At 41.2% G+C, this 25,777-nt stretch overlaps 1 protein-coding gene across 1 annotated transcript in view; it reads left to right on the top strand.

The window, feature by feature from the left end:
* The window catches only part of DTD1 (D-aminoacyl-tRNA deacylase 1), a 171,987-nt gene that overhangs the window by 31,398 nt on the left and 114,812 nt on the right, over nt 1–25,777 (top strand). Inside the window, exon 4 of the mRNA XM_054696047.1 lies at nt 8,420–8,526. Within this exon, the coding sequence (XP_054552022.1) occupies nt 8,420–8,526 (107 nt within the window). The remainder of the gene's footprint in view (nt 1–8,419; nt 8,527–25,777) is intronic.

The raw sequence follows: 25,777 nt of genomic DNA, 5'->3' as shown, positions 1-25,777 counted from the left end.
AGTTATATACCCTACCCCCTCCTTTTTTCTCAGTCAGAGTTTTTAGTTTTTTTTTTTTCCAGAAAACTAATTCTTAATTCACCAAGTCTAGTTATATGTTTTGTTTAGTATTTTCCTTTAATCTTTTTTTCATTCTATACACTTTGTGTGTGTGTTTGTAGTTTATTTTGTTTTTGTGTTTTTTCCCATTTAATTTAATTTATTTATTTCAATTTATTTTCTAATAAATATACATTTAAGCTCCAAAACTTTAGAGTTTTGCTTATTCCTGTTCTGCCACATCTGGTCCATTTGCAAATCTATTTACCTTACTTTTGCTGAGCACATATCCAGCAGCTATTTATACTGTACCTACCCTGGGCAGACTGTCACCATCTCTCACCTGAGTTGTCATGATAGCCTGTAAGTGTGGCTTCCCTTCAGGCTGTTCCTAACGTAGCGGCCTGAGCCAGCCACTTCCCATATAGAAGTTTATCCTCATGTAATCATATGCTTTCATGTTTAGAAAACTTTTAAGGATCACTTTGTCTTCTCAACGATAATTACAGGAACACTCATGTACATAAATAGGTACAGAGACGTGAGTATGTGCTACTTGAAGACTGTTGCTCTGCCCCTGGGACTGATGGTGGGTGGTTCTAAAAGAGGTTTCTCTGGCTGTGGGGGCTTTCTGCTCAGGGGAGGGTCAGACTTTACAGAATCTGTTCTTTGAGTTCACCTTTGAATTCCTCTGAGGCTGTTCGTACTATGTCTTTTGTCCCCAGAGGTTCCAGACTGGGTCAGAACCCTGCAATAAAGCAATGCCAGGGCCAAATGCCAGTCAAAATGACAGATGACTGGACATTTACAAGTCTTCCCAAGGTGAAGACTTATTCCCTAATCCATGTCCCAAATTGTGTCTGGCCACACCACTCAGCCCAGCTCAGTAGAGGTTTTTCTGTGAAGTTAAGTGACACTATTAATATACACCAAAATAAAATACATAAGAAACTTATAGTAATATCAATAACATGGAAATACGGGTGTCCCCTGGTGGCGCAGGCGGTTGAGCACAGTGCTATGAAGCTGTCCCCAGCCTCTGCAGCGCTGGTTCTGTCCCAGCTGGCCGGCGAGGGCCCCATATGGCACGGCAGACCTCTCCTGTCTCGCCCGCTGCTCCCCTCAGCAGTGTATTTCATCAGTCTGCCTGTTCTGTTCCCAACTCTGTCTCTGGTGAATCCTCTCACCCTCCCACATATCTGGCCTGTACCCTGGTTCTTGTATAAATAAATAAATCTTTAAAAACATAACATGGAGATATACTGAATTTAAATATAAACTCTCATAGTCTCAGGGTAAAATTATAGGTCAAGTTTATATTCTACATTATATTCAAGTCTAAAGGCTTCCAAGTGCAAAGGAATTAAAGTCTGAAATAATCAACAATAGGAAAGCAAACTAATTAATAAATGGGCAGCAGATAGTAACAGTTCACCAGAGGATATTCAGAAGGCCAATAGATATATGAAAAAATGTTCATTGTTACTTCCAGTAAGAGAGATGTAGATTAACCACAATGAGATACGATCTCATGCCCATGAGAATGGCACATACTAGAAAGACCCCCAACAATAAATGCTAGAGAGGATGTGGAGAAAGAGGAGCCCTGTTACACTATTGGTGGGAATGTAAATCAGTGTAGCCATAATGGAAAGCAATCTCGATTTATTTTTAAAAAACTAAAAATGGAAATTCCATATGACCTAGCATTCCTACTCTTGAGCATCTAATAAAAGATCATGAAACTATCAATGCCACAAAAAACCGATATGCTCTGCAGTGTTTGTTTATAATAGTTAGGGCATGGAAGCAGTCTAAGTGTCCATAGGTTTAGAATATTATTCAGCAATCAAAAAAAAATAAACTCATGCCATTCACAGCAACATGGATGGAGCTGGAAGGAATTATGTTCAGTGAAATAAGTCAAAAGGAAACAGAAATGTAGAAGAAACATATAAGGGATCAGGGGGGAAAAGTAATTATAATAAATTAAAAATCAAAAATCAACAGGAAAATTTAAATCACAGACATTCTGCAGAGGAGGAGGGAGAAGGATGAAAACGGGTGGGAAGAGCATAAAGGGACTGTGGTGATGGGACACTGGTGCATTGGTGGTGGGAATTTCACAGGGACTATACTGAGAGGAGAAAACATGCATTGTACAAAATCAAGAATGATGTAAAATATATATAAAATATATAAAAAAGAACAAAATAAATGTCCATTGGTAGACATTGGATTAAGAAGATGTGGTCTATCCACACAATGGAATGTTATTCAGCCGTAAAGAAAGAGGATATGCAGCCATTTATAGCAAAATGGAGGGAGTTCAGGGGAAATTTTTGTAGTAAAGCAAGTCAAAATGACAGATGACTGGACATTTACATGACACATGATTTGATAAAGTAAAATACTAGCAAAAACTAGTGGACGTTAGTAAATGCTGTGAGGACTCTAATGTCAAGGGAGTGGTAGGGCAAATGGGATATAAAGGATGGTGGTGGGAAAAAAGCACAAAGCTATGATTGACCTCTTAGTTGTTCCTGGTGGAATTTGACAGATAAATATTGAAAGGAAATCTAAAAGGACCAGTGAGGAAGACATGCAGGACTGTGGGGAGATAGCTACATAACCCCAAAGGAGTTAGAGAGTGAAGAAAATAAAAAAGGTCCTAAATCTAATCCTATGGCCTGATGAACTCAGAAGCTTCCCTTCCTGATTTCTTTTTCTGTTACTCACAGTGGAGGATTGTCCAGGCCCTGTGGGTTCAGGATCTTTCAACAGCCATACCTGAGCTGTGTCATACAGGTGTCCACCTTGGTACCCTGGGGCCTGAGCACTGTCCCCCCACAGGCTCATACACGTCCATGAGAAGACCAGGTAGCCTTTGATGCAGTTTCCCAGGAAGACTGATGCCACAAACCCCAGCAGAGCCCAGAGCTATTTGAGCAAAGCTGATGGTCAGAGAATACTTTGTCTTGAGTCTCCCTGTTATGTAGGAAGGGCTACACCAGCGTCTTGAAGACTAACCTCCCAGTGCAAGGTTTGTTTGGTTATAAACATTTTCCCTGGAAGCTATTGTGTTTTTTTTTGTTAACTCTTTGTTTTGGAGTTGGGATGGCCCCTTTTGGTAACAGTTGCCCCCATTCTCCTGTGAGTGCTAGATCACAAAGCTGACCGTCCCCTGTTACCTCTTGCCAGAGTCCTATTCTGAGATCTGCTGCCCAGAGGTGGTGTCTCCCTCCAATGGACTGAACCAGTGTAGAGCCCAGCAGTGACTACTTGTATGGGTCAGCATGAACCTGGGGAGAAGCCACACGATTGCAGGAATTACCATTTCAGCTCCCTCCATGTCCCTAAATGTGGAATTGAATTAGGCAGTGGTTTTAATTGTGACTCCACAATTTGAGAAACTTGGCTGCCAGGGCCTAACAGGCCTATAGTGTACCCTTTCTCCCACAATCAGAGAAAACGGTACATATAACTTAGGGGATGCCATTCCTTGAGCTGCTGGTCTTTGCTGATGACTCTAGAGCACTTGCCTCTGCTTTCCAGATCTCTTTGAACCACATCAACTATTATTGGAATCCTTGCCCCACAGTGGCACCCCACATGAGCCATGTCCTCTGGGGAGGTAGGTGCTGGTAGCACTCTACCTATCTGCACTCATAGACAGGGTTACCATAGTGCCTGAAGCATACCAGGGTCACATGCTGATAGACTTATGGGTGAGATGCAAGCCTGTGTGTCAAGACCAAACTCCTCCAGCTGTTGTGTTCCTGACCTCACCACATGATTATTTTGAGGCCCCCAGTTCCACATACCCATTTGATATCTCAGTGTTCCCAACCTATACACCTCCTGTTGGTGTCTCCATCAGTAACATCCTGTTCCCTGCCTGTCCTGGCTCTGAATAGATTGAAAGTAGAGCAAAGAAGAAGCCTGAGTGTTGAGGATGCCTCCTTGATGGCAAAGGGAGCCACCTTTAGGGATGTGCTCAGTGTCCAGGACTGGTCCCAGAGGTAGGCCAAGCCCAGCCTGATCATGGCTGTGCAGGGCCAGGTCCAGAGAGCAGAGAACCTTTTGTTTTCCCCATTTTTCAATAGCAGAGTTTTCCAGTATGGTTTTCCTTTGCCTCTTCTTACCCCTTCCCCCTTATTGGTCCACTTGCTATCATGGACAGTGATGATTCAGATTTCCTATGCACTTACTGCCAGGCTGGGTGCCCTGCCTGTACTTACTCTTTTACACACCATGGTGACTGTTCTACTGTCACCTCGACCATTCAGGCACAGAGGTGGGGTGGGAATTCTCTGTTTGAAGGTAAGTGAGGTGCTGTTTGGGGCTGATATGAGCTTTGGACAGCTGCTGCTGGACACCAGGTCTCTGTGGGTTTGGCTCTAGTTGGGTTTTTCTGCTGGAAACTTGTGGCACAGAAATGTCTGCCACATGCTTCTCCAGCTCTGGCTAGAACCCTGGGACTCACATTTAAGAATTCTTGATTATATCACCATTGAAGCACAGATGTGGTTTTGCAGATATGTTGTTTTCTTTTAAGTTATTCTTAAAAATGTTTTTATTTTACCTGGCTAATATAATTTTCTTGGGGGCTTTACTCTTTGATCTGGACTGGAAAAAAAAATGTTACCATTTTAAGACAGGTCTTTGGATTTACTGTCTGTGCACATGGAAATTCAGATAATAGTTCTTTTCTTAACTAAAGAAAACCGGAAAAGAAAATAAATTTCTTGCTACTTGGAATAATAAACATGGTGAAGTATATGTGGTATATCCTGGCAACAGAAATTCAAGGTCGGAAATAATTTCTTTCCTCCTGAGTCTGCCTTTGGCTTCCCTGAGGAGTGCAACGGCTGAAATTTGCTACTAATTGTAGCCATAATTTTAGCATGCAATTAAACACATGATTTCCTTTCCAGCTGATATCTTTTTAGCTAGTCTGACATGGATAAAACAACGGCTGTGTAGATTTTGAACTGCCACTTTAATCTGATAGGAGGGCAAGGGAAGTCACCATTATTTGAGCATGTTCCACTACCCAGGAACTAGATTAATCTTGCCTGTAAAAATGGTGAACAGCTTGGGTGCTTCTAATACAGTTTCCAGTGCTATTGTCTGTGGGCTAAAGAAACTAACAGTTGGTGTGGCATTTTGCTAAGCTCCTCCGTGAGGCTAAGGCTCATTGGTGGGAGTGATACCAGGTGGGGGAGAATCAGAGGTTGAAATTGGGTGGTATGGTGGTAGCCACAGAGGCTTATGGAGGTCACCTCACACTGTGGGGTTCTGGTGTTCGAGATTCCAGAGTAGAGCCTCTGTCCAAGGAGGGAGTCAGAGGGGCTTCGGGGGTCTAAGCTGGCTTGACCTGGGCTGGGTATCCATTCACTGCTTTTGTCCTCCTTGTCTTCTCCCAGAAGGGAGTCTGTACTGCAAAGGATGTTCTATGTGATAGACAAGTTCCCTGCCTAGGAGAGTTTGGGGATCACCAGAGTAAAGAACCTAAAAAGTTTCCATCCTCACAGATGTCTTAAGTTTGTTATGTACTAATATGCATTGTGATTCTCCAAACATTCTTTATTTAAGGAAAACAGGACAGCACACAGTTCAGGAAACATTGTCTAGTTGTGTGCAGTCTGTTGACCTTTTGTAATTGTAACAGCAAACACTGATTTTGCACACACCATTGCTAGCTACCATCCCAGGCTTATGCATGCATGTCCCATTGAATTTTCACCAATAGTGAAAATTAGGTATTCTTGTTAGTATCCCTGTGATGCAGTCAAGAAACGGAGCCATTGGGTGACTAAGAAACTTGTCTGAGGTCTCAGAACTAGTTTGGGGCTGGTCTTAGCCTTCTCTGTCAGCCGCAGTCCTTGTTGCCCTTCACCCTGTGTAGCCTTCTGCAAGAAATCTTTCTGATTTCCTTCCCAACTCCTGAGGTAGGGACTCTGATCCTTCTTTGGCCTCCAGGGCCAGAGTCCCTCATGGTCTTCATGATGCTTCAGCACTGTCATGTCCATATGCCCCTCTCCCCCCACTTGACTATGGGGTTCATGAACACTGGGGCTATTTGTACAGCTGGGTCTTTCGTCTCTAGTACCATGCCTGGCACATGGTTGCTGTGAGTGGCAAGTGGTGAGGGATTTTCAAATACTCTTTGCTCCTTAACAGTAGGGGTTGGGGGTGAGGGTGTGTAGAACAGAAGAGTTCTGATGATTCTCAGTTTCTGAGAATTCATGATTTTTACTTCGTGAAGCCAACTCTTATTTTGGGGTTTATCAGGGATGGTGTACAAGTCACTCTCCTACTTGTCAGGAACACTGTGTTCCCTTAAATAAATATTGGTATGTGTCATCAGCAGTGTTTACACCTGGTGCTGAACAGAGGTGCTTGGAAGGATGCAGTCGACTTGCTGATATTCCACGGTGTCATCTTTCAAAGCATATTCTTACCTTTCGAATTGCTGATATTCCACGGTGTCATCTTTCAAAGCGTATTCTTACCTTTCTCTGTAAATGTAATTCAACATTGGTCATTGATCAGATACAATTGTGTGACCTTTGAAACAGAAAGTTTGAAACAGGACATAGCAATGGACTGTTTTCTGGGGCAGCCTGTGCTAGTTTGACAAGGCAGCTTCCAGGTTCTGCTGCTTTGCTGGGGCTGGGGGATAATGTAGGGTGGGGGAGGGAATGAATGACTCTTAGCACTGGGCCCCCAGTTCTGGGTAGCCCTGTCCTATGAGGAGCAAGCTGCCTCCTTGGGCTGCAGTGCCTTGTGTAGGTTGATCTCACTGTGAGGAAGCAGGTCCTTTTGCCTCACCTTACATATGTGTGGGCCTGTGAGCCAGTTACAGGGAAACTTATGAGATCATTAGCTGGGGGCTGTCTAAGCTTTCTTTTCCTCTATATTTAATTTGTTTTAAAATTTAAATTATGAAAGATACAGAAAATAGAAACTAGTGTACTTGCTACCCAGTTGGTCACATTTACTTCACGTCTCACTTTCAGATCCTAACACCTGCTGCTTTTCTTCGGTATGATTGTTGCTACTAACCCATGTTTATAATCATCTCTCTCTTTTTTTTTAAAGATTTATTTATTTATGTATACAAGAGCCGGGGTACAGGCCAGAGATATGAGGGGTGAGAGGATTCACCAGAGACAGAGAGGGGAACAGAACAGGCAGACTTACTGAAATACACTGCTGAGGGGAGCAGTGGACGAGACAGGAGAGGTTGCTCCCTGCCTGGCCAGGGATTGAACTCATGTTGCAGAGGCTGCAAATTGCTTCATAGTGGGTGCTTAACCCCTTGCGCCACCAGGGAGGCTCTACAATCATTTCTCTTGTCCATGATTTTTTTTTTTTAACATTTATCTGGCTACATAAATGTGTTATTAAATAACTTGTTTTGGGCATTAATAAATATCACATAAATGGTAATATAAATGATATCATAATAATGTGTCCTTATTGCATGTTTCTTTTTATTTATTTTTTAAAAAAGATTTATTTATGTATACAAGAACTGGGGTACAGGTCAGAGGTGTGTGTGTGGTGGGGGTGAGAGGATTCACCAGAGACAGTGGGGAACAGAATAGGCAGATTGACTGAAATACACTGCTGAGGGGAACAGCAGGTAAGTCAGGAGAGGTCTGAGCCCCATGTGGGTAGCTCCCTGGCCGAGGATTGAATACGTGCTGCAGTGGCTGGGGATAGCTTCATAGGTTGCGTCTTAATCCCTTGTGCCACCAGGAAGGCCCCAAGTTACTTTTTTTTTTTTAGAGGCTTTTTTTTTTTTTATTTGTTTGTTTGTTTTGTTTATACATGCACTGAGTACAGTCAGAAGCTTGGGAGGGTGAGAGAATTCACCAGAGCCAGAGCGGGGAGCAGAGCAGGCAGAAGGACCGAAGTACACTGCTGAGGGGAGCAGCGGGCGGCAGGAGAGGTCTGCGCGCCATGTGGGACCCTCCTCAGGTGGCTGGGGAGCAGCCGGGGATCGAACCGGCGCCGCAGGGGTCGCCGGCAGCTTTGCAACCCAGCGCTCAACCACTGCGCCACCGGGGAGGCCCCCCCAAGTTACTTTTTAAAGATCACTTTATGTTTTTCAAGATTTGCTATGTTAATGGATGTGTCTGCTGCATAGTTTTCTGTTAAGAAATTAAGTGCTAGAGAGATCACCCTTGAACTTTTCTTTTAGAGTAGACTCCCCAAAGTGAAATTCCAGAGTTTTAGGGTTTTTTTCAACTTGAACTGGGTGGGCCAGTCCTACTCCCGGTTTTTAATTGCATTGACCTACGTGTGCTTTTCAGATGGTAATCTGGGTCTCCATCTCTTGAGACTGATCTTTTGTTACATCTTTCAGATGGCAAGTTCGGTGCCTACATGCAAGTCCACATTGAGAACGATGGGCCTGTGACCATAGAACTGGAATCCCCCGCTCCTGGTGCTGCTACCGCTGAACCCAAGCAGGTAATCTCAGAGTCAAGTGTTGAGTCTGTGCCAGTAACATCTTTTGGTGTGGATTTAGTCATTGGAGCAATGCTCATTCTGAGGTGCAGACAATACTTCATTGTCAGTAACTTGGTATTTATTTTAATGCATCCCTTTCCAAGGATGCATTTATGGTGTATCTCTTCAGTCCTGCTGCAGGTTGGGACAGAAGTCACTTTTGCCTTGTCCTGACTTTGAATTCCAGAGAAAATGTGCTTTGAAGAGCCCTGTTCTTCCTTTGGGCTCCTGTTCCCTGGAAAGGTGCCTTCGCTCCCTTCTGCCGCTGGGTGGCAGCAGAGTAGCGGCACAGCTCTTCACGGGCCCTGGACTGACTTGCTTGGAGTGTTTTTTTCAGATGTACCACTTTGGCTCTTAGTAAATCCTTATTTTTCTAAAGCAGTGTCTGACTGTGTTTGCTGCCAACTCTGTAAACTTTCCAAAAATTTTAATTAAAAAAGAGACAGGAGAGGGGTTGGGAGGGGAAAAAATAGAGAAAGGAAATCAGGCACAGCCCTAGCACACACACTGGTCTCACTTTTGCACTTTAATTAATGCACCCACTTAATAGCCACTGAGACACAGAGGAGCAGGTAAAGGAGTGGGAACTGAAGGGCCATTCCTATTCTTGCCTCTCCCCCTTGCTAGAGTGCTGTGAAGTGAATGAGGCAATAGGCATTGGGGAAGCATTAGATAAATTTAAACCTCTGTGACCTGTTCAAATCCATAATTTTTAAGGGAAATCTAATCTTACTTTTTCTTACCGATTCTTTGGATTTCTAGAGAAGCTGGAACATGTCTGATTCAGTAGTGGTAGTCTTTCAAAGATCATAATTGAGGCTCCTGAAATTACTGATAACATTTTAAAAAAAATCACAAATGAAAAGTCCATATGAAAAATCTAAGCTCTTTATTTTGAAGTAATTTGAGACTCAAAAAAGTTAAAAAAAGAAAAAGAATCAGAATCCCCATATACTCTTTACCAGCATTCCCTAAGTTTCCTGTTTTATGTAATCATAGCACATGCGTTAAAACATTGAAATTAATATTGAGAATAATACTGTTAACTGCACTATAAAACTTATTCAGATTTCACTAGTTATTTTATTAATATCCATTTACCATTTCAGGATAATCTGGAATCCCACTTTGCATTTAATTGTCTTTTCTCCTTAGTCTTCTCCAGTCTGTGATAGTTCCTCCACAGTTTCCTTGTCTTCATGATTTGGACATTTTTCAAGAGTACTGGATGGTCTCACTCATAGCAGGAATTTAGAAAACCTAAATAGAAAACAGGAAAAGACTAATCAATACAAAGTAAAAATCAAAATCAACAAGCAACTATAAACCAGAGACACAGAGGGAGGGGCGGGGAAAGGAAGGACTAGAGTCAAAATAAGGGGGGAGGTGCAATTGTATGGGGAATATAACCGAAATGAAAATGCATACATTGTGCAAAGATGAAAAAAGATGTAAGAATTATATAAAGTAAAATATTTAAATATATGTATATATATATATAAAAGAGTACTGGTCTGCTGTTTGGTAGAATATTCCTCAGCCTAGGCTTTCTATGATTACACTGATGCTGGTTTGTCTTAATACAGGTGATGTTAACTCTGACTGCTTGGTAAATGTGGGGTCTTCCAGGTTTCTCCAAACCCTATTTGGAGTTTCAGCATCTCTCCCTTTTTTGCTTTTTCGCTTTTACATAGCCGACGACTTTCTTCCTGCTTCACAGGGCAAAAGTCATTGGGATGGTATCAGCTTTTCTTTCCCTTTCCTCTTCCCACCATGGTAGTTAGAACCACCCTTCCTGGTGCTGAGCCCAGTACTTTCCCCTGGGACAGGACTGGCGACATAATTTGTGAGGCCTAGTGAAAAATTAATATGAAGCGTCTCCTATTCAAAAATTATTAAGAATTTCAAGATGGTGACAGCAGAACATTAAACCAAGGGCGGGCCCTGTGTGACCATACAGGCACCTGTGAGTCAGGCTGATGTAGGCCGTGGAGCCCTCCTTTCCACTCGTCTCAGCAGCCCCTGCTAAATCTTTTGTCCTCTTGTCAAGTCAGTCTGTCTATTTCACTCTATATCATTCCTATTGGCTTTTAAATATTTCCTAGGGTCTCCACTTGAGAACTAACTCCATCTCTCTACTTCTTGCTAGCTCCTGCATGCACTGTGATCTGCAGAAGCTCTCACCAAGGTGCCCAGGGACCTCCATGATTTTAGGTCCGCCTTCCTTGACCGCTCAGCAGCGCTTGCCACTGTTACTCACCTGTCTGCAATTGGAAGGCATTCAAGGGTCTGAACCAACTTAAACTTTGCTTTCCCAGATGCTTCTCTCCCAGGTTTCCTCTTGCTTCGGGCTACTCTCTTTGGTTTTATTTGTTTGCACACTGTACTTTTATTTACTTTAACTCTGTTTGGAGAAAAATTTTAGAATTTTGTTCTAAATATTTTTCTAGAAGTGGTAGAATTATGTATTATTCTACCACTATCCTAAAGATATTATGCATAACATCTTTAGGATCCTTAACTTTCTTTTAGCTAATACTACCTTATTTAAAATATAAAAGTAAATAGGCGTTTAACTTCTAGCCATGCTAACATTACTATAAATAAAGTCTTTTAGTTCTGAATCTTTTAGAAACTTTTGTTTCAAATCCGTGATTTGTCCTGTGTTTATTTCAGTTACTTGAACTAGTTAATTGACCCCAGAAGACTCAGAACCCTAGAACATTGCACAGATCTCTGTCCTCCAGTAGGTGGCAATGAGTGGGCATAAAAGGGTCCTCATTTTAGTGGGTGCTGGCCTTTGCCTATGGCTCATCTCTGCCTCTTCTCTGCCCCAGTAAGAAGGGGGTTGGTCAAATAGCTAATTTGCTTGCCTTTTTGTTGGTAGGAAGACTGATCTGGTAGGTAGCCAGATCCTTTTAACTGATAAACATTCATTTCTATAACCAAGTTTTAAATTCTAAGGAATTTCTTTCCCAATGATAATCTAACTAATACTGAAAACTGTTCAAATATAGAGGTTCTTTTAGCAAGTTTTAAAATATAAATTCTTTCAACCACGTGAACAAATGAACAGTGTTTGTGATTGTATGCTTGTGTGTACATATCTGTGTATATATAGGACACATATCTTTTTAGTATACCACAATATACTGGGCACTATGAGGAAGGGAAGAGGGGCTGCCACCCATATCCTGCTCCCAGGGGTAGATTTAGCGCAACATAAACCTGGAAGGTTCATGACTGCTTAGTGGTAAAGACCAGTTTATAACAACTTAGCTGACATCACACGGCCATCATTTCATGTCTTCCTTAAAACCCTTCAGTGTCTTCCGAATGCATTTCTATTACAATCCAAGTTCTCTCTTGTCATTTACCACTCCTGAATGCCCACACTTCTCTGACTCTTCCCAGCTTGTTCTGCAGCCATCTGTCCTGCACGCTTCATCTATTCGCACCTTCTCTCCATCTGAGACCAGGTTGAGCTCTTTTCTATCTCTGGGCTCTGATCCCAATGTCACCATCTCCTCCTCAAGGAGATCATCTCCTCTGATCTCCTCTATCCTTGGTAAGCCCCTGCCAACCACTCTGTCATGTTTTTGATGATTATTTCATAGCACTCAGTAGCAGCAGCACAATTACTTAGCTATTATTTGCTTGTTTCCTTGTTCCTCATCTATCCACACCACTTCTAGATTCAAGCTTGCTGACTTTTCTCACTGTGGTGCCCTAGGAGGTAAGCCCAGGTGTGTAGTGTGCTTTGGAATAGTGTTTCTGTGAATGTCCATGAATGTTTTGAGAGCTGAGAAGGCTAATGCCACTACTGTGGCTGCTGAGCTGTACAGGCCTTCTTGGGGACAGTAGATTTTAGTTGACCTGTGAGGATGCAGAGAGGAGGCAGCGTTCTCATTTGTTGTTTCCAAACTTGTAATTAAAATAGAGGTAATTTTTATTTTTAAGAATTCTAGAGCTCTACTAATGGGTGATAGAGCTACTGCTGGAGAAGGCTAGACTGGTAAAGGGAACTAGCAATTTGCCTGCCCTAACTAGCTCTCTGCTTACTTTTGGAACTAGCCACCACAGCCTCTACATGTTTTCTCGTCACTGCATCAGTGGCATGCCCAGTGTGTCTCTAGGCTGCTGTGTGGGCCCCATGGTTCGTTCTGACAGGGCGAAGATGGAAGAAGAGCATTATGTCTTGCTCTGAAGAGCATTACCTCCAACGGGAATAGGCTATGGAAACGGTAGCAGAACTCCCAGGCAGAAGCTGTTTCCTCTATTGCATTTTTGTGGGAGAACATGATTCTGGTTGGAACACCCTAATTGTTACGTAGAGAAGATTGTTAGAGCATGAGTTCTTTTTGTGGGTGGCTAAATACTGGGAGATTTCAGCAATGACTTCAACCATTCCAGGTGGTAGAAACTTGCTCTTGTTTTAGTCTTAACTGCTTTTCCCTTTGTGGGGCTTAATTGCCTGGGTCTCATGTGGATGGGGTTATAAGTGTGGGAGAACAGATGGGGATTTTTCTGGTCAGGAGGGGTATTTTGTAATTGAGCAGCTTTTCCATGGAATCCAGGACCCTCTTAATTCATGGTAGTGTTGTTTATTATTTGTATTCTTAGTTATTTAGTGTGATTGAAAAACCTCACTAATTGAAATGTTAGAAGGAGCTGAGAAAATAAACTTTCAAATACCTGACTTTGAATTAGTTGTCTGTTAGGCCACTGGGGTAAGTTGACCAGTGAAAAATGATGCTAGAGCTTTTGAGTTTATGCTTCCCTGAATATTACCATTGCTTCACCTAAAATTTTCTCCTTATACTTATCAGCAAACACCCATCCCTTTGCCTGGAAACCTTGAAATGTCTAGATTGAGACAGTTATTGAGACAGTTATGACAGTTCTGTGGGATCTGAAAGAAATATGTTGGGTGGGTGGGCAAAGAACTCCATTCAGTTTAATATTTTGGTATGTCCAAAGGCAGGGGTTACTTTTCAGTAATGTGGAATCCAGAAAGTGAAATGGTGGACAGATCGGGACCCCACTCCAGGTGTAGGGTAAATGAAGTTATCAGGCTTTTTAATTCCCTCTCGCCATTGGCATCTATGATAGGCACCTGTGGTCTTGCAGGTACACCTGTACTTATAGACTCCTGGGCCCAGAGAACACAGGGCATGCGCATATATAATGAGGGATACCTGTGCTGAGGGGCGAGCATCTCTAAGGCCAGTGTCATTCTGAGGAGACAGCCAGAGAAGTACTGAAAGAGAAAGCTGGTCTGTGTTCTGATTCAGCATTAAAGGCCTGTAAAAAATCTACCGAAAGCTCCAAAATTATCTTTTCATCTGTGAGAACTGAAGATGAACCTGCTTGGCTTGGGATGCTTGCAAAACAGGGGACAAGATGAGCCACCACTTACTGCTCATTTCAGCTTGTGAGCCAAATGTAACGAGGAGGATTCTGAATGTAAGGAAGGATTATGTTTATGTCTGTGGCTTGCAATTCTTCACAGAACATTTATTTAAATGCAGGTATTCCCTTTCTCATTCTTTTAGGCTTTAACTCCAGATGCTAGTCCCCTAATTTTGGCTTCAACTTCAGTTTTTGCCTGGCCCAAACCAGGCTCAAGGCAACTTGTCACAAGAATGTGTTGCTTAGTCTGGTCACCAAAATGGTACCCAGATCCTGCCATTTATTCCAATCTGTTAGTTCATTTTGTCACATTGATTTATTGAACAAACATTGACAGTCCTGCTTTGTTTAAACTAACGTGTTATAAAAATGAAAGTAGGAACTTAGCAAGAGCGTCTTCATTACGCATTATGTTGTTGCTATGTTCATCTTTGTCATGTTGTCATGGCCCTGAGTCCCAGGACCTTGCCTGCTACACAAAAGGCTTCCCGGGAGGGCAGGGCTGGTATCTGGACTATGGGAATGACCCCTGGGTTTCGGATCCTTTCAGTTTGAGTGAGCAGCAGAGACCTCTGGGGAGTGGTTGGATATGGAAGTTGCAGGACTTCTGACCTCTCTCAGCCTTGCTTTCTGCTCAGCAGCAATCAGAATCTGTTCAGAATCCCATCAGGGTGGTGTAGGGTGTGCCCTGCCAGGGTTATGCATCTGACTGGTGTGAAAGGTTGGGAACCTTGACGCGTCTAAACAGGCTGGCTTCTTTCTGGTTGGGGAACTGCAAGAAATTGCTTCCATTTTAGCATTTTAATTTGCTTCTATATAGATGGTTGTCCTAAATTGTGTTGTAGAATTACAGTTGTTATAGACTTGTAGATTGTACTGCAGAATGAAAAAGAAGCCTTTCTTAGCAATGTATAACTATCTCTGCCTGGGGACCCATTCATTGATTGATTGCTCAATTGACCTTCATTTTACCTTTTTAAATCCATATCATGTGTTACTGAAATTGCAAAAATTGAAAAGAGTTTGTTCTCTGCATTGGAATATGGCTAGTAAATGAAAAGCTGTGATCTTCTCCTTTCTACCTTTGACACATAAAGCATTTCTAATCTCCAACTAGAACAAAACATCTGTTTTGCTTTAAACAGCTCTCTCAGGGCACTAATGGGTTAGTGCGTTTAAAGTTGAAGGACTTTGTTCCTGCATATGTATTTTGGGCCGATTCTTAGTTATTTTAATCTTCTAATCTAATTTGTGCATGTGTTAAAAAAATTGACTCCTTACCTAGCTGCCTTGACCTGCCAAAGATTAACAACCTTTTTATTCCCAAGGGCGGGGGAGGTAAAGTTTATCCTTCCATGGATTTATACATTGAGCATGACAACAATTTAACAACTATACAGACTGTAGATTTTAATTGAGAATCCCTAGCATTTTAGCTAATTTATTAGGAGCTTCATAGTCTGGGGTAATCATAGGGAGATGTTTGGCCAGTCAGTGGTGTTTTACAGAAACAAGAGTAGTCTGGAAGTGATAAAAATGAAAAATGCAGCTCTTCCTATAATTTTTTAAAAAAGACTGTTCAAGAGATAAAACACTTATCTACACAGATATTTTGCTGACATACCATAATTTAAATAAAATCTGACAAAGGGTTTATCTTTTTTAATCTGGTTACTCTCTAAGAGAAGGTAAGTGTGGGGCTAGTGGGGTGTGAATTGGGTCTAGTGGGCTTTTAGGAACTGTGCTCGGCTTGTCCTTTCACTGTGGTTACGTGTTCAGGTTGTGGACTTTCATCAGATTCTCAGAAGGCCCCAAAGAAGTGAAGCTGCTGGCAGGTTGAGGGATGTTTTTGCAGGGATGACATATTTTCTTTCCACCAAAGCCACTTAGGGCTGGTAGTGGTGTCCCTCAGAGGACTGTCTGAAGATCACCAACTTCAAGCCACTGCGGATGCATATTAAAATGCAGAGTCTGGGTCCCCCAGGATTTCTGAACTAGAGTTCTTGTTGTGTTTGGATGTGAAAGGCAGGTTTTTCTTAGCTCCTAAGTAACTGACTTTGGAAAACCACTGGGCCAGAGGAAATTAGACTTTTCCATTTTCATCTGCTTGTGGACCATGCTGCTGCCCCTAGCCCCTACCCCAACTGCCCCAGATGAGATGTCTAAATATACTTTACAACCTGTGGTGCTGTAGCTGCCAGAAAGTAAGATGGCTGAAGTTGATGATTAAGGTCACATATGAGACTGTTCTCTCTCATCCATGCCCCCTCAGTTCTCTGGCCATGCCACAGCCCACCCTCACTTCCTACCCCAGACACACATAGAAGTGATGAATATATTCCCAGAGCAAGGTACCTTCTGGACACAATTACACATATGCCAGGGGAAAGCTGGTGCAACAGCAACACCTCAAAACTCAACACATCAGTGACTGATGATAGGTCCCTCTGCCTAATGACGTTGAAGCATGTGCTAGTGGAATTACTCATTTCTTAAGAGGGATGAACCCAATATGTAGATCGCGTAGTGGCTGGGTGAACTTGCAGTGATGTTGTCTTTTAAGATTTTTCATTGAAAAAGTTTATAGCTCTCTTGAATTTTGGGTACCAAACATGGGCTGCCTTACTTATTGCTTGACTTATTGATGGGACTAGGAAGAAACCCAAGCTTCTGCTTGGAGAATCAAAGTTTAATGAAATGCCTGAACATACAGGTTTTGTGAGCAGTTGGCTAATCATTTATAGTTAAATACATGTGGGACTTTGTTAAGGTTATGGTGTATTGTTCATAAGGGAAAAGCTTTTCGAATTGAGTTGTAGAACTAGTCTTCTTGTTGTTTCTTGAATGCATGTAATTTTTTTCACCTTTGTATTTCTATTCATTTTGCCTGAAATGAACTCCTTTCTCCACCTGTTGCGCTCTCCCCAGCAAAAGAGTGCTCCTCAATCTTTTTTTTTTTTTTTTGCTCCTCAATCTTTTGAGGTTCATTTCAGATAATGCTTCATTGCTGAGACTTATTGACTCAGTAGTATGCAGGTGACTCTGTCTTTAAATCCACTGAATGCTGTGGCACTGATTTCATAGTGGTTAATGCACTAACTATAGCCCATGCTTATTTATTTATTTTTTAGTTTGCTTGTTCACTTATCCACCTATCCTTTCACCCATGTGTCTGTCCATCTATCCATCCATCCCCTCACCCACCCACCCACTCATTCACCTATTTACCTCTGTGTCACCAGTCCATTTAATAGGTGTTTATATGATGCCTGCTCTCTGCTGCTCTGGGTATCAGTGTAGCACTGATGTGCTAATGTTGTGCCTTCATGGGCTTTGCATTCTGGTGGGAAACATGCAAAAACAAGTGTAATTTAAAATTTTGATTATATAAAGAATCAAACTGGGAGAGATTTAGAGAATTTTGTTGGGGTGGAAACTACCTAATGTGCAAGTAGTTAGGCAGGAAACTGAGGTGGGAGGGTGCCAGCCACATGAAGTATGTGCTGATAGAGGGGTAGCAGGTGCAGAACCCTGGCATGACCAGGAGAAGGAAAGCCAGTGTGGCTGCAGCTGGAGGGCAGCAGGGAGAGGGTAGGAAATGAGAACAGACCCATGACCTAGACCTGATGCTGTGAGATCTTATGACCAGGGTCAGGAGTTTGGATTTTAGAGGCAGTAAACTCGAGAGTTTCTAGAATGTGAGAGCATCTCTTTGTTTTTATAGAGATGACTGAAAGTGGATTGCATTGTAGATTGGGGTAGGGGAGATTTGCAGCTTGGGGAAAGGGGTTAGCAAGGAGTTCTTGCAATAGGTAGATGAGAGATGTAGAGAATTTGGATATACCTTGGGCACTTAACTACTTGTGTTCTAACTTCCACAGTAGAGCTTTTTTTTTTCCTATTGACATCTATTATTATTATTTTTTATTTTTTTAATTTTATTTTTATATTCCCCATACATTTGCAACCCCCTTATTTTAATCCCCATCCCTCCATTCCCTGCCCCCCCCCCCAATAGTGTGTCTCTGGTTCATAGTTGTCTGTTGATTTTTTTTTTTTAAAGATTTATTTATTTATTTATACAGGCACTGGGTACAGTCAGAAGCGCGGGAGGGTGAGAGAATTCACCAGAGCCAGAGCGGGGAGCAGAGCAGGCAGAGGGACCGAAGTACACTGCTGAGGGGAGCAGCGGGTGGCAGGAGAGGTCTGCGCGCCATGTGGGACCCTCCTCCAGTGGTCGGGGAGCAGCCGGGGCTCTAACCGGCTCTAACCAGCGCTGCAGAGGCTGTGGGCAGCTTCGCAGCCCAGCGTTCAACCGCTGCGCCACCGGGGAGGCCCTGTCTGTTGATTTTTATTTTTTCTTTCCTATAGTTATTCTTTTTCCTGGTCCCTTATTTAAGTTTTCTAGATTCCTGCTATGAGTGAGACCATCTGGTAATTTTCTTTTTCTTTCTGGCTTATTTCCCTGAGCATGATCCCTTCCAGCGCCATCCATGTTGCTGCAAATTGCATGTGTTTATCTATTTTGTATGCTGAGTAATATTCTATGGTGTATATGTACCACATCTTCTTGATCCAGTCATCTATTTGTGGGCATTTGGGTTGTTTCCAAAGCTTAGCTATTGTAAATAGTGCTGCTATAAACATAGGGGTGCAGGTGCTCTTTGGAATTAATGTTTCTGTGTCCTTTGGGTAAATAGCTAGGAGTGGAATTGCTGGATCATATGGAAGCTCTATGTTTAGTAGGTCCAGAAATCTCCACACAGCTCTCCATAGTGGTTGGACCAGTTTGCATTCCCACCAACAGTGCAGGAGAGTTCCTTTTTCTCCACAACCTCGCGAACATTTGTTGTTGTTAGTTTTTTTAATATGTGCCATTCTCACTGGTGTGAGATGGTATCTCATTGTAGTTTTGATTTGCATTTCCCTCATTACAAGTGATGTTGAACATTTTTTCATATACCTGTTGGCCATTTGCATTTCCTCTTCAGAGAAGTTTCTTTTTAGCTCTTCTGCCCATTTTTTGACTGGATTATTTTCTTTGCTTTTGTTGAGTCTCATCAGCGCTTTGTAGATTATTGTGATCAGTCCTTTATCATTAGTGTTGTGTGCAAAAATGTTCTCCCAGTCGGTGGGGTTTCTCTTTGTTTTGGTTATCCAAAACAGAACTTTTTTTTTTATAAATGACTCCTTGAATTATTTTATACTGTGGGTTGAACATTAGAATACACTGCAATCTCACCTCCCACAGTTCACTGTGAGAAAGACCCATTCTTTCCCCTAACGCCAGCATGGTAAAGAGGTTTTTATGGTATGAGTTTCTAGGATGAGATTAGACATGTAGACATCAAGGGGTGTGATGCTTACCCCTGATTCTTGACACAAATCTTGTTTTGATGGGGTTAAAAACAAAAAGCAAATTTCAGTGATTCAAGCTCCCTTCTTCAGGACAGCAAGAAGCCAGATAGTTCACTATTGTCCAACTTTCCCCCCAAAGCAGAAAACTGTAATTATAAAAAGAAATTGTAAAAAGCCCAAGAAATGTTTATAATGAATCTTACATTGTTGGGGCAATTTCTAAATCTGTTTGAAACTTGTCAGAGAAAAGGATTTATTTTTGGAAAAGCATGTTTCTTGATGTTCATTGATCTTGGAAATTACGGGAATGATTGTCAGAAGGATGTTCCAAGGGTGGAGTGGAAATCTATAGCTGGAGGAGGCTGTTGTGCCCGGATGTCCACAAACCCTTTGACAGTAGCAGGTCGAGTCTTATAATAACCACTTTCTACTTGCCTTGTTCCATCATCTTAGTTATTTTTGTCAATATAAAACACAAAAGAATAGCACTTCTATCAAGATTCTTCACATAAAATGTATTCCTTTGACTACTTTCCATAAAATGTGAAGTCAGTTTCTTTCTATTTTTAATCATGAAAGTGAAGCCCGGAAGCCTCAATTTCCATGTAATGGAAAGAGCTAACTTTGTGGCCTTGTTTCCATTTTCCACTCCTCCTGCTTAGGCAGGAACACGTTGCCCACATAATATCCCCTGAGCAGTGGCTCTGTTCAGGACTCAAAGAATTGTTTGATTGCAGGAGGGGTAAAGGCTGTTATTAACCATTGGTGTCATTGTTGGGTCATGAAACCTTCAGGGAATAAGTACAATTTCTATAAAATTTTATTTCCAAATCCAGATGTGATCTGGCTTTATGCTCTGTGGATTCTTTTGTTTGTTTCATGTTATACCTTTGCCCCCTTCATTTTCTCCTGGGAAGAGTCCTTACTATTATTGTTGTTATTATTATTTTACATTTTAAAAGGACATCTTTATTAGGAAAAGGAAAGGAGATGATGCTTGCACAGACACAAGCAGGCGGAAAGAGCTGCCGCTGCTGCTATGCACAGGGAAAAGGTTTGTGAAAAGAAACAACTGCACAGTCACAGGCAGGCAGAGAGTGGCCTTGCTATTTTTTAAATTCCATGTATGCAGCATGTTAACTTGAAAGTGCCCATTTAGAAGAGTTTGTTTTTATAATAGTCTTGGGTAACAAACCATTTTTAAAGAAACAGTTCTTTTTCTGTCTTTTATTTTTCTCAGGAGCCCATAAAGTAACATTTTATATCGATTTTTGTTAAATGTGATACATAAAATCAATATTCTTTAAATATTTCACTAAGGATATTTTTGCCAGAAATCATCCCCAGAGGTTACACCCTTAATAACGTCTATGTGTTTTCTTCCAAACTTAATAAAATGTTTACCCACATTTACACATACTCCTAAAAATATATCTCTGGGTGTGTGTATATCATAAGGTTTTTTTTAATTGTGGCAAAATATGCATAAGATAAAGCTTACATTTTAATCATTTTTATTTTTGAGTGTATAATTAAATTAGCATTGGGGCCATTCTGTTATTGTGCACCCCTCACTGCCATCCATCTCCAGCACTTTTTCATCTTCCTAAACTGATACTCAACTCATTAAATGCTAACTCCCCATTTTCTCCTTTCCCCTAATCCCTGATAACCAGTAATATGGCTTTCTGTTGGATGAGTTTGACTACTCTTAATAACTCACTTAACTACATCTGTCCTTTTTTTTTATATATATATATATATATATATTTAAGATTTATTTATTTGTTTATACAAGCACTGGGTACAGTCAGAAGCGCGGGAGGGTGAGAGAATTCACCAGAGCCAGAGCGGGGAGCAGAGCAGGCAGAAGGACTGAAGCACACTGCTGAGGGGAGCAGCGGGCGGCAGGAGAGGTCTGCGCGCCATGTGGGACCCTCTTCCGGTGGCCGGGGAGCAGCCGGGGATCGAACCGGCACTGCAGAGGCTGCGGGCAGCTTCGCAACCCAGCGTTCAACCGTTGTGCCATGGGGGAGGCCCTACATCTGTCCTTTTGTGTCTAGCTTGTTCACTTAGCAGAATGTCTGTAGGGGTCATCGATGAGAAGTATCATAATTTCATTCCCTTTTTAAGGCCGAATAATATTCCATTACATGCATATACCTCATTTTGTTTATCCATTCATCTGTCAGTGGGCATTTGTGTTGTTTCCACTATTTGGCTGTTGTGAATAATGCTATGGACAAGTATTTGAGTCTCTGCTTTCATTTTTTAAAATATATGCATACATGTAGAATTGCTGGATCATATTTATAATTCTTTGTTAAATTTTTTGAGGAATTGCCCTATCAGTTTTTACCATATTAGTGTGGTGTTACATTTCCAATAGCAATGCACAAGCATTCTACTTTCTCCATATCCTTGACAATGCAGGTTGTTGTGGTTTTTTTTTTAAACTTGCAAATAGCCATCCTAGTAGATGTGAGATGTTGTTTCATTGTGGTTTGGATTTGCATTTCCTTACTAACTCGTGATATTGAGCATCTTCTCATGTGCTTATTGGCCATGTTACCCTCATTGGGGAAATTCCTATTAGGGTTTTTCCCATTTTTGAATTGGTTTTTTCTTTGGTTGGTGTTGAGTTGTAGGAGTCCTTAATCTATTCTGGACATTAACCCTTTATCAGGTATATGCTTTGCACATATTTTCTCCTATTTCTTGGATTGCTTTCTCATTCTGTTGATAGTATCCTTTGATGCACAAAAGTTTTACATTTTGATGAAATCCAATGATCTGTTTTTTTCTTTTGTTACATGTGCTTTTGGTTCCATAGCCAAGAAATCATTACCAAATCCAGTGTCATGAAAGTTTCCCTATGTTCTCTTCACTTTTTTTTTTAAATTTATGCATATAAGAACTGGGGCATAGGCCAGATTTGCAGGTATGTGTGTAAGAGGATTCACCAGAGACATAGTGGGGAGCAGAACAGGCACTGCTGAGAGCAGAACAGCAGGTGAGACAGGAGAGGTCTGCTGTGCCATGTGGGTAGCTCCCTGGCCAGGGACTGAATTAATGCCACAGTGACTGGTAATAGCTGGATAGTGCTGAGACTTTAACCCCTGCACCACCAGGGAGGCCCATGTTCTCTTTTAATTTTTATTTTGACTTAAATTTTTTTGTATATTCTGTAAAATAAATGTTGTAAGGTTTTAGCTGTAGACAAGTTGACAAAACAGTATTAAAGATTTTTTTCCCTGGTCATTTGAGAGTAAATTGCTGACTTGATGCTCCTCCCTCAAAAAACAGTGTATATTTTCTGAAAACAAAAGCACTCTCTTACAGAGTGTCAAAATATTCATTTAATGAAGAAAATTGCCATTGATGTTTTAATACCATCCAACACTAAGACCTCATTCTTGTTTTAGCAGTTATCCCCAATACTGGTCTTATGGTTCAGAATAATGTGATACATTTAACTGTTAGATATCATGTTTTAGTTTCCGTCATTCTAGATCAGTTCCTTAGTTGTTTTTTTTTTTTTTAAAGATTTATTTATTTATTTATACAAGCACTGGGTACAGTCAGAAGCGTGGGAGGGTGAGAGAATTCACCAGAGCCAGAGCAGGGAACAGAACAGACAGAGTGATGAAATACACTGCTGAGGGGAGCAGTGGGACCCTCACCGGTGGCTGGGGATCAAACCCGCGCTGCAGAGGCTGTGGGCAGCTTCACAGCCCAGCGCGCAACCGCTGTGCCACCAGGGGAGGCCCAGTTCCTTAGTTTTTCATTGACCTTCATGACCTGACTCTTTGGAATAGTGCAAGGTAGTATTTTGAAAAAGGTCCTCAATTTGGGTTTCCTTAATTTCAGAGTGTGTGTGTGTGGGTGTGTGTGGGTGTGTGTGGGTGTGTGTGGGTGTGTGCGGGTGTGTGCGCACGCGCATATGTGCTTGACCTAAATGGTATTGTATTTGTACATATGCTGTTCTGTAAAATGCTTCTTTTAACACCTAGCAATGCTATTTGTATTGTAACATCTAAAGTGCTTCATTCATTTTAGCTTCAACATAGGATTCTGTAATGTGTGAATAAAGTGCATTTTGTTGGCCTGTGGTTGCAATTTTTTGATGTGACTATAGATGCAAAAATCATCCTTTTTTATATTTTGTGGATGTGAATTTTCTAGATGTTTTATTATTTTAAATTTTGAAATATTTCAAACATGTTGAAAGTATAGAAAATGACATCACCCACCTTTAACAAATAGTTAACATTGGCTCTAGACAATTGTCATCCCATTCAATAAATAGAAGTTTTACTGGGAGTTTTTCAAAGTTAGTGTCTCAGTGAGTGATAATTATTAAGGATGAAATTACTTCCAAATTATAGCTTTATTCAAGAGAAATATTTTGGGAAAACCAGTCTGATTTTAAAAACAGTAAATGTAGGCCTACCACTCATAAATGAAATGTGAATAAAATACCAGGTATGCGCAGCCAAATTTTCTTTTAGCCTTTCTTGCCTTTCTTAATAAAATGAAACCAGGAGGTGAACTCCCCAAGGGTTAACGATAATAGATATGATATACTTCTTGAAACCAGTGTAGACTTCTCATCTTGGATCTCTTCCTTGGCTCTGCTATTGAGTGAGATGGGAAATGCTTTCAGGAACTCATTCCAGGTCTATTTCAGTACCCAGAATAGGTTTGTGATAGATCAGTTGCCTAATCATGTGTGATGTAAGGCAAATCAATGGAAGATGAAGAAAAGGAATCAGGTCAGAACCCAAACTTACTTTCTCAAGTCACTAGAAATAGAATTCTCAAAAGATAAATACAGAAATTTAGGACTTAGAAGCAATACTATAATAATAGCCTCAAGAATTTTATTTAAATGTTTCATTATTCACCTGAGGGAATGGAAACATGGAGGATTCTGGAAAGGATTTCTGTGCCACCGCATTGCAGAGTTCTGCACTGCTTGTAGCCCTTGGTTAGAAGCAGAGGCATGTGGGCCGTGTGTCTTCCCACCAATCTAGGAAAATATGGACCATGTAAATACCAACCCCTGCAAACTTCAGAGATGTGATCTCAATAAAAGAAGGCTCCATGTTCCTCTTGGTGGTAGATTTTGCTTTCTTTTCCTTTCACTTTCCTAAACTTTTCTCATTAAAAAAAAATCATACTGCTTTACCATTGGTTTACAATATCATATACATTTCCAGACTACAATTTCATACCTTTATATGTGTTTGAGTCTCACTGTCCCATCACCTAAATTCTGGTGCCATTCCCTTTGTCAGATCAACTGCCTCCCCCCCAAGCCTGCCCTCCCCGTATCCTCTCCTCCCAGCCCATACCCCCTTCCTTTCTGATAACCGCTATAGTTTTCAGAGTCCAAGAGTTATTTTTGTTGCAACTTATTAGTTCATTTGCTTTGGTCATTTATATTTCATGTATGTTAGAAACCATCTGATACTGTCTTTCACTTTTCTGACTTATATTACTTAGCATAATCACCTGAAGTTCCATTTATGTTGTTCCAAAATACACTATTTCATCTTTTTTGATAGCTGAGTAGTATTGCATTGAGATATTTTCCACTGAATATATTTATCCAGCTGTCTGTCAGTGAGCATTTAGGTTGAGTCCACATCTTAACTATTGTGAATAATGCTGCTATGAACATAGGGATGCATAAAGAAGATGAGCTTTTTTTTATGAACCTGTTGATCATTTGTATTTCTTCTTTGAGGCATGATGTGTATTCAACAGTCATTCTGCCTATTTGTTGATTGGGTTTTATTAGTTCTTTATATATTTTGGATATTGATCCCTTGTCAGATGTATGATGTGCAAATACATTCTCTCAGTGTTTTGTTTTTAATGCTAAGTAACATCCTTGGGAGAATTCTTCTGGACTTATCTATTAATAGTGGAATATGAATGAACTAAGAAAGTTTCTTAACATTGACACTGAATTGGAATCTTGTTCCTGGCTGAGCTACTGCTTGGTGGGAATGTGTCTTTCACATTTTACATTAAGGAGCTGGATAGTGAGTTAGAAGAGAACACCTGCGGCCTCCAGTCTGAATGACAAGAACAACGTAGTAAGCATTTCTAGCACTGGTTTGGGAGTTTTTGTAGTTTCATTGGCCACAATGTTTGGGGTTCTGTATGTTTTAAGGCTATAAAAGTGAGACATCACTACTTTAGCAAACAGCTAAGAAACTGGATATAACTTGTTTCAGTCATCAATTAAGGATTCTGGTAGAGATTGTAATTTTGAGGGTTGTTTTCTGTATTCTTTCTAGAGATGCAGAGTATTTGGCATGTGGAGTGATGCTTTCTGGGAGCTAAGATTGCTGCATGGGTCTTGGATGCTTGTAGGTCCAGTGTAATGAGTGCCAGTTCACACTTGTACTCAAGGCCCTGGGAGAGACCA

The sequence above is a fragment of the Talpa occidentalis genome, unplaced genomic scaffold (assembly GCF_014898055.3).
Source record: "Talpa occidentalis isolate TD23 unplaced genomic scaffold, MPIMG_talOcc4v2.1 talOcc4.10, whole genome shotgun sequence".
Classification (NCBI taxonomy): domain Eukaryota; kingdom Metazoa; phylum Chordata; class Mammalia; order Eulipotyphla; family Talpidae; genus Talpa; species Talpa occidentalis.
The sequence above is the reverse complement of the archived record's forward strand: the minus strand, read 5'-3'. Positions and strand labels throughout refer to the sequence as shown.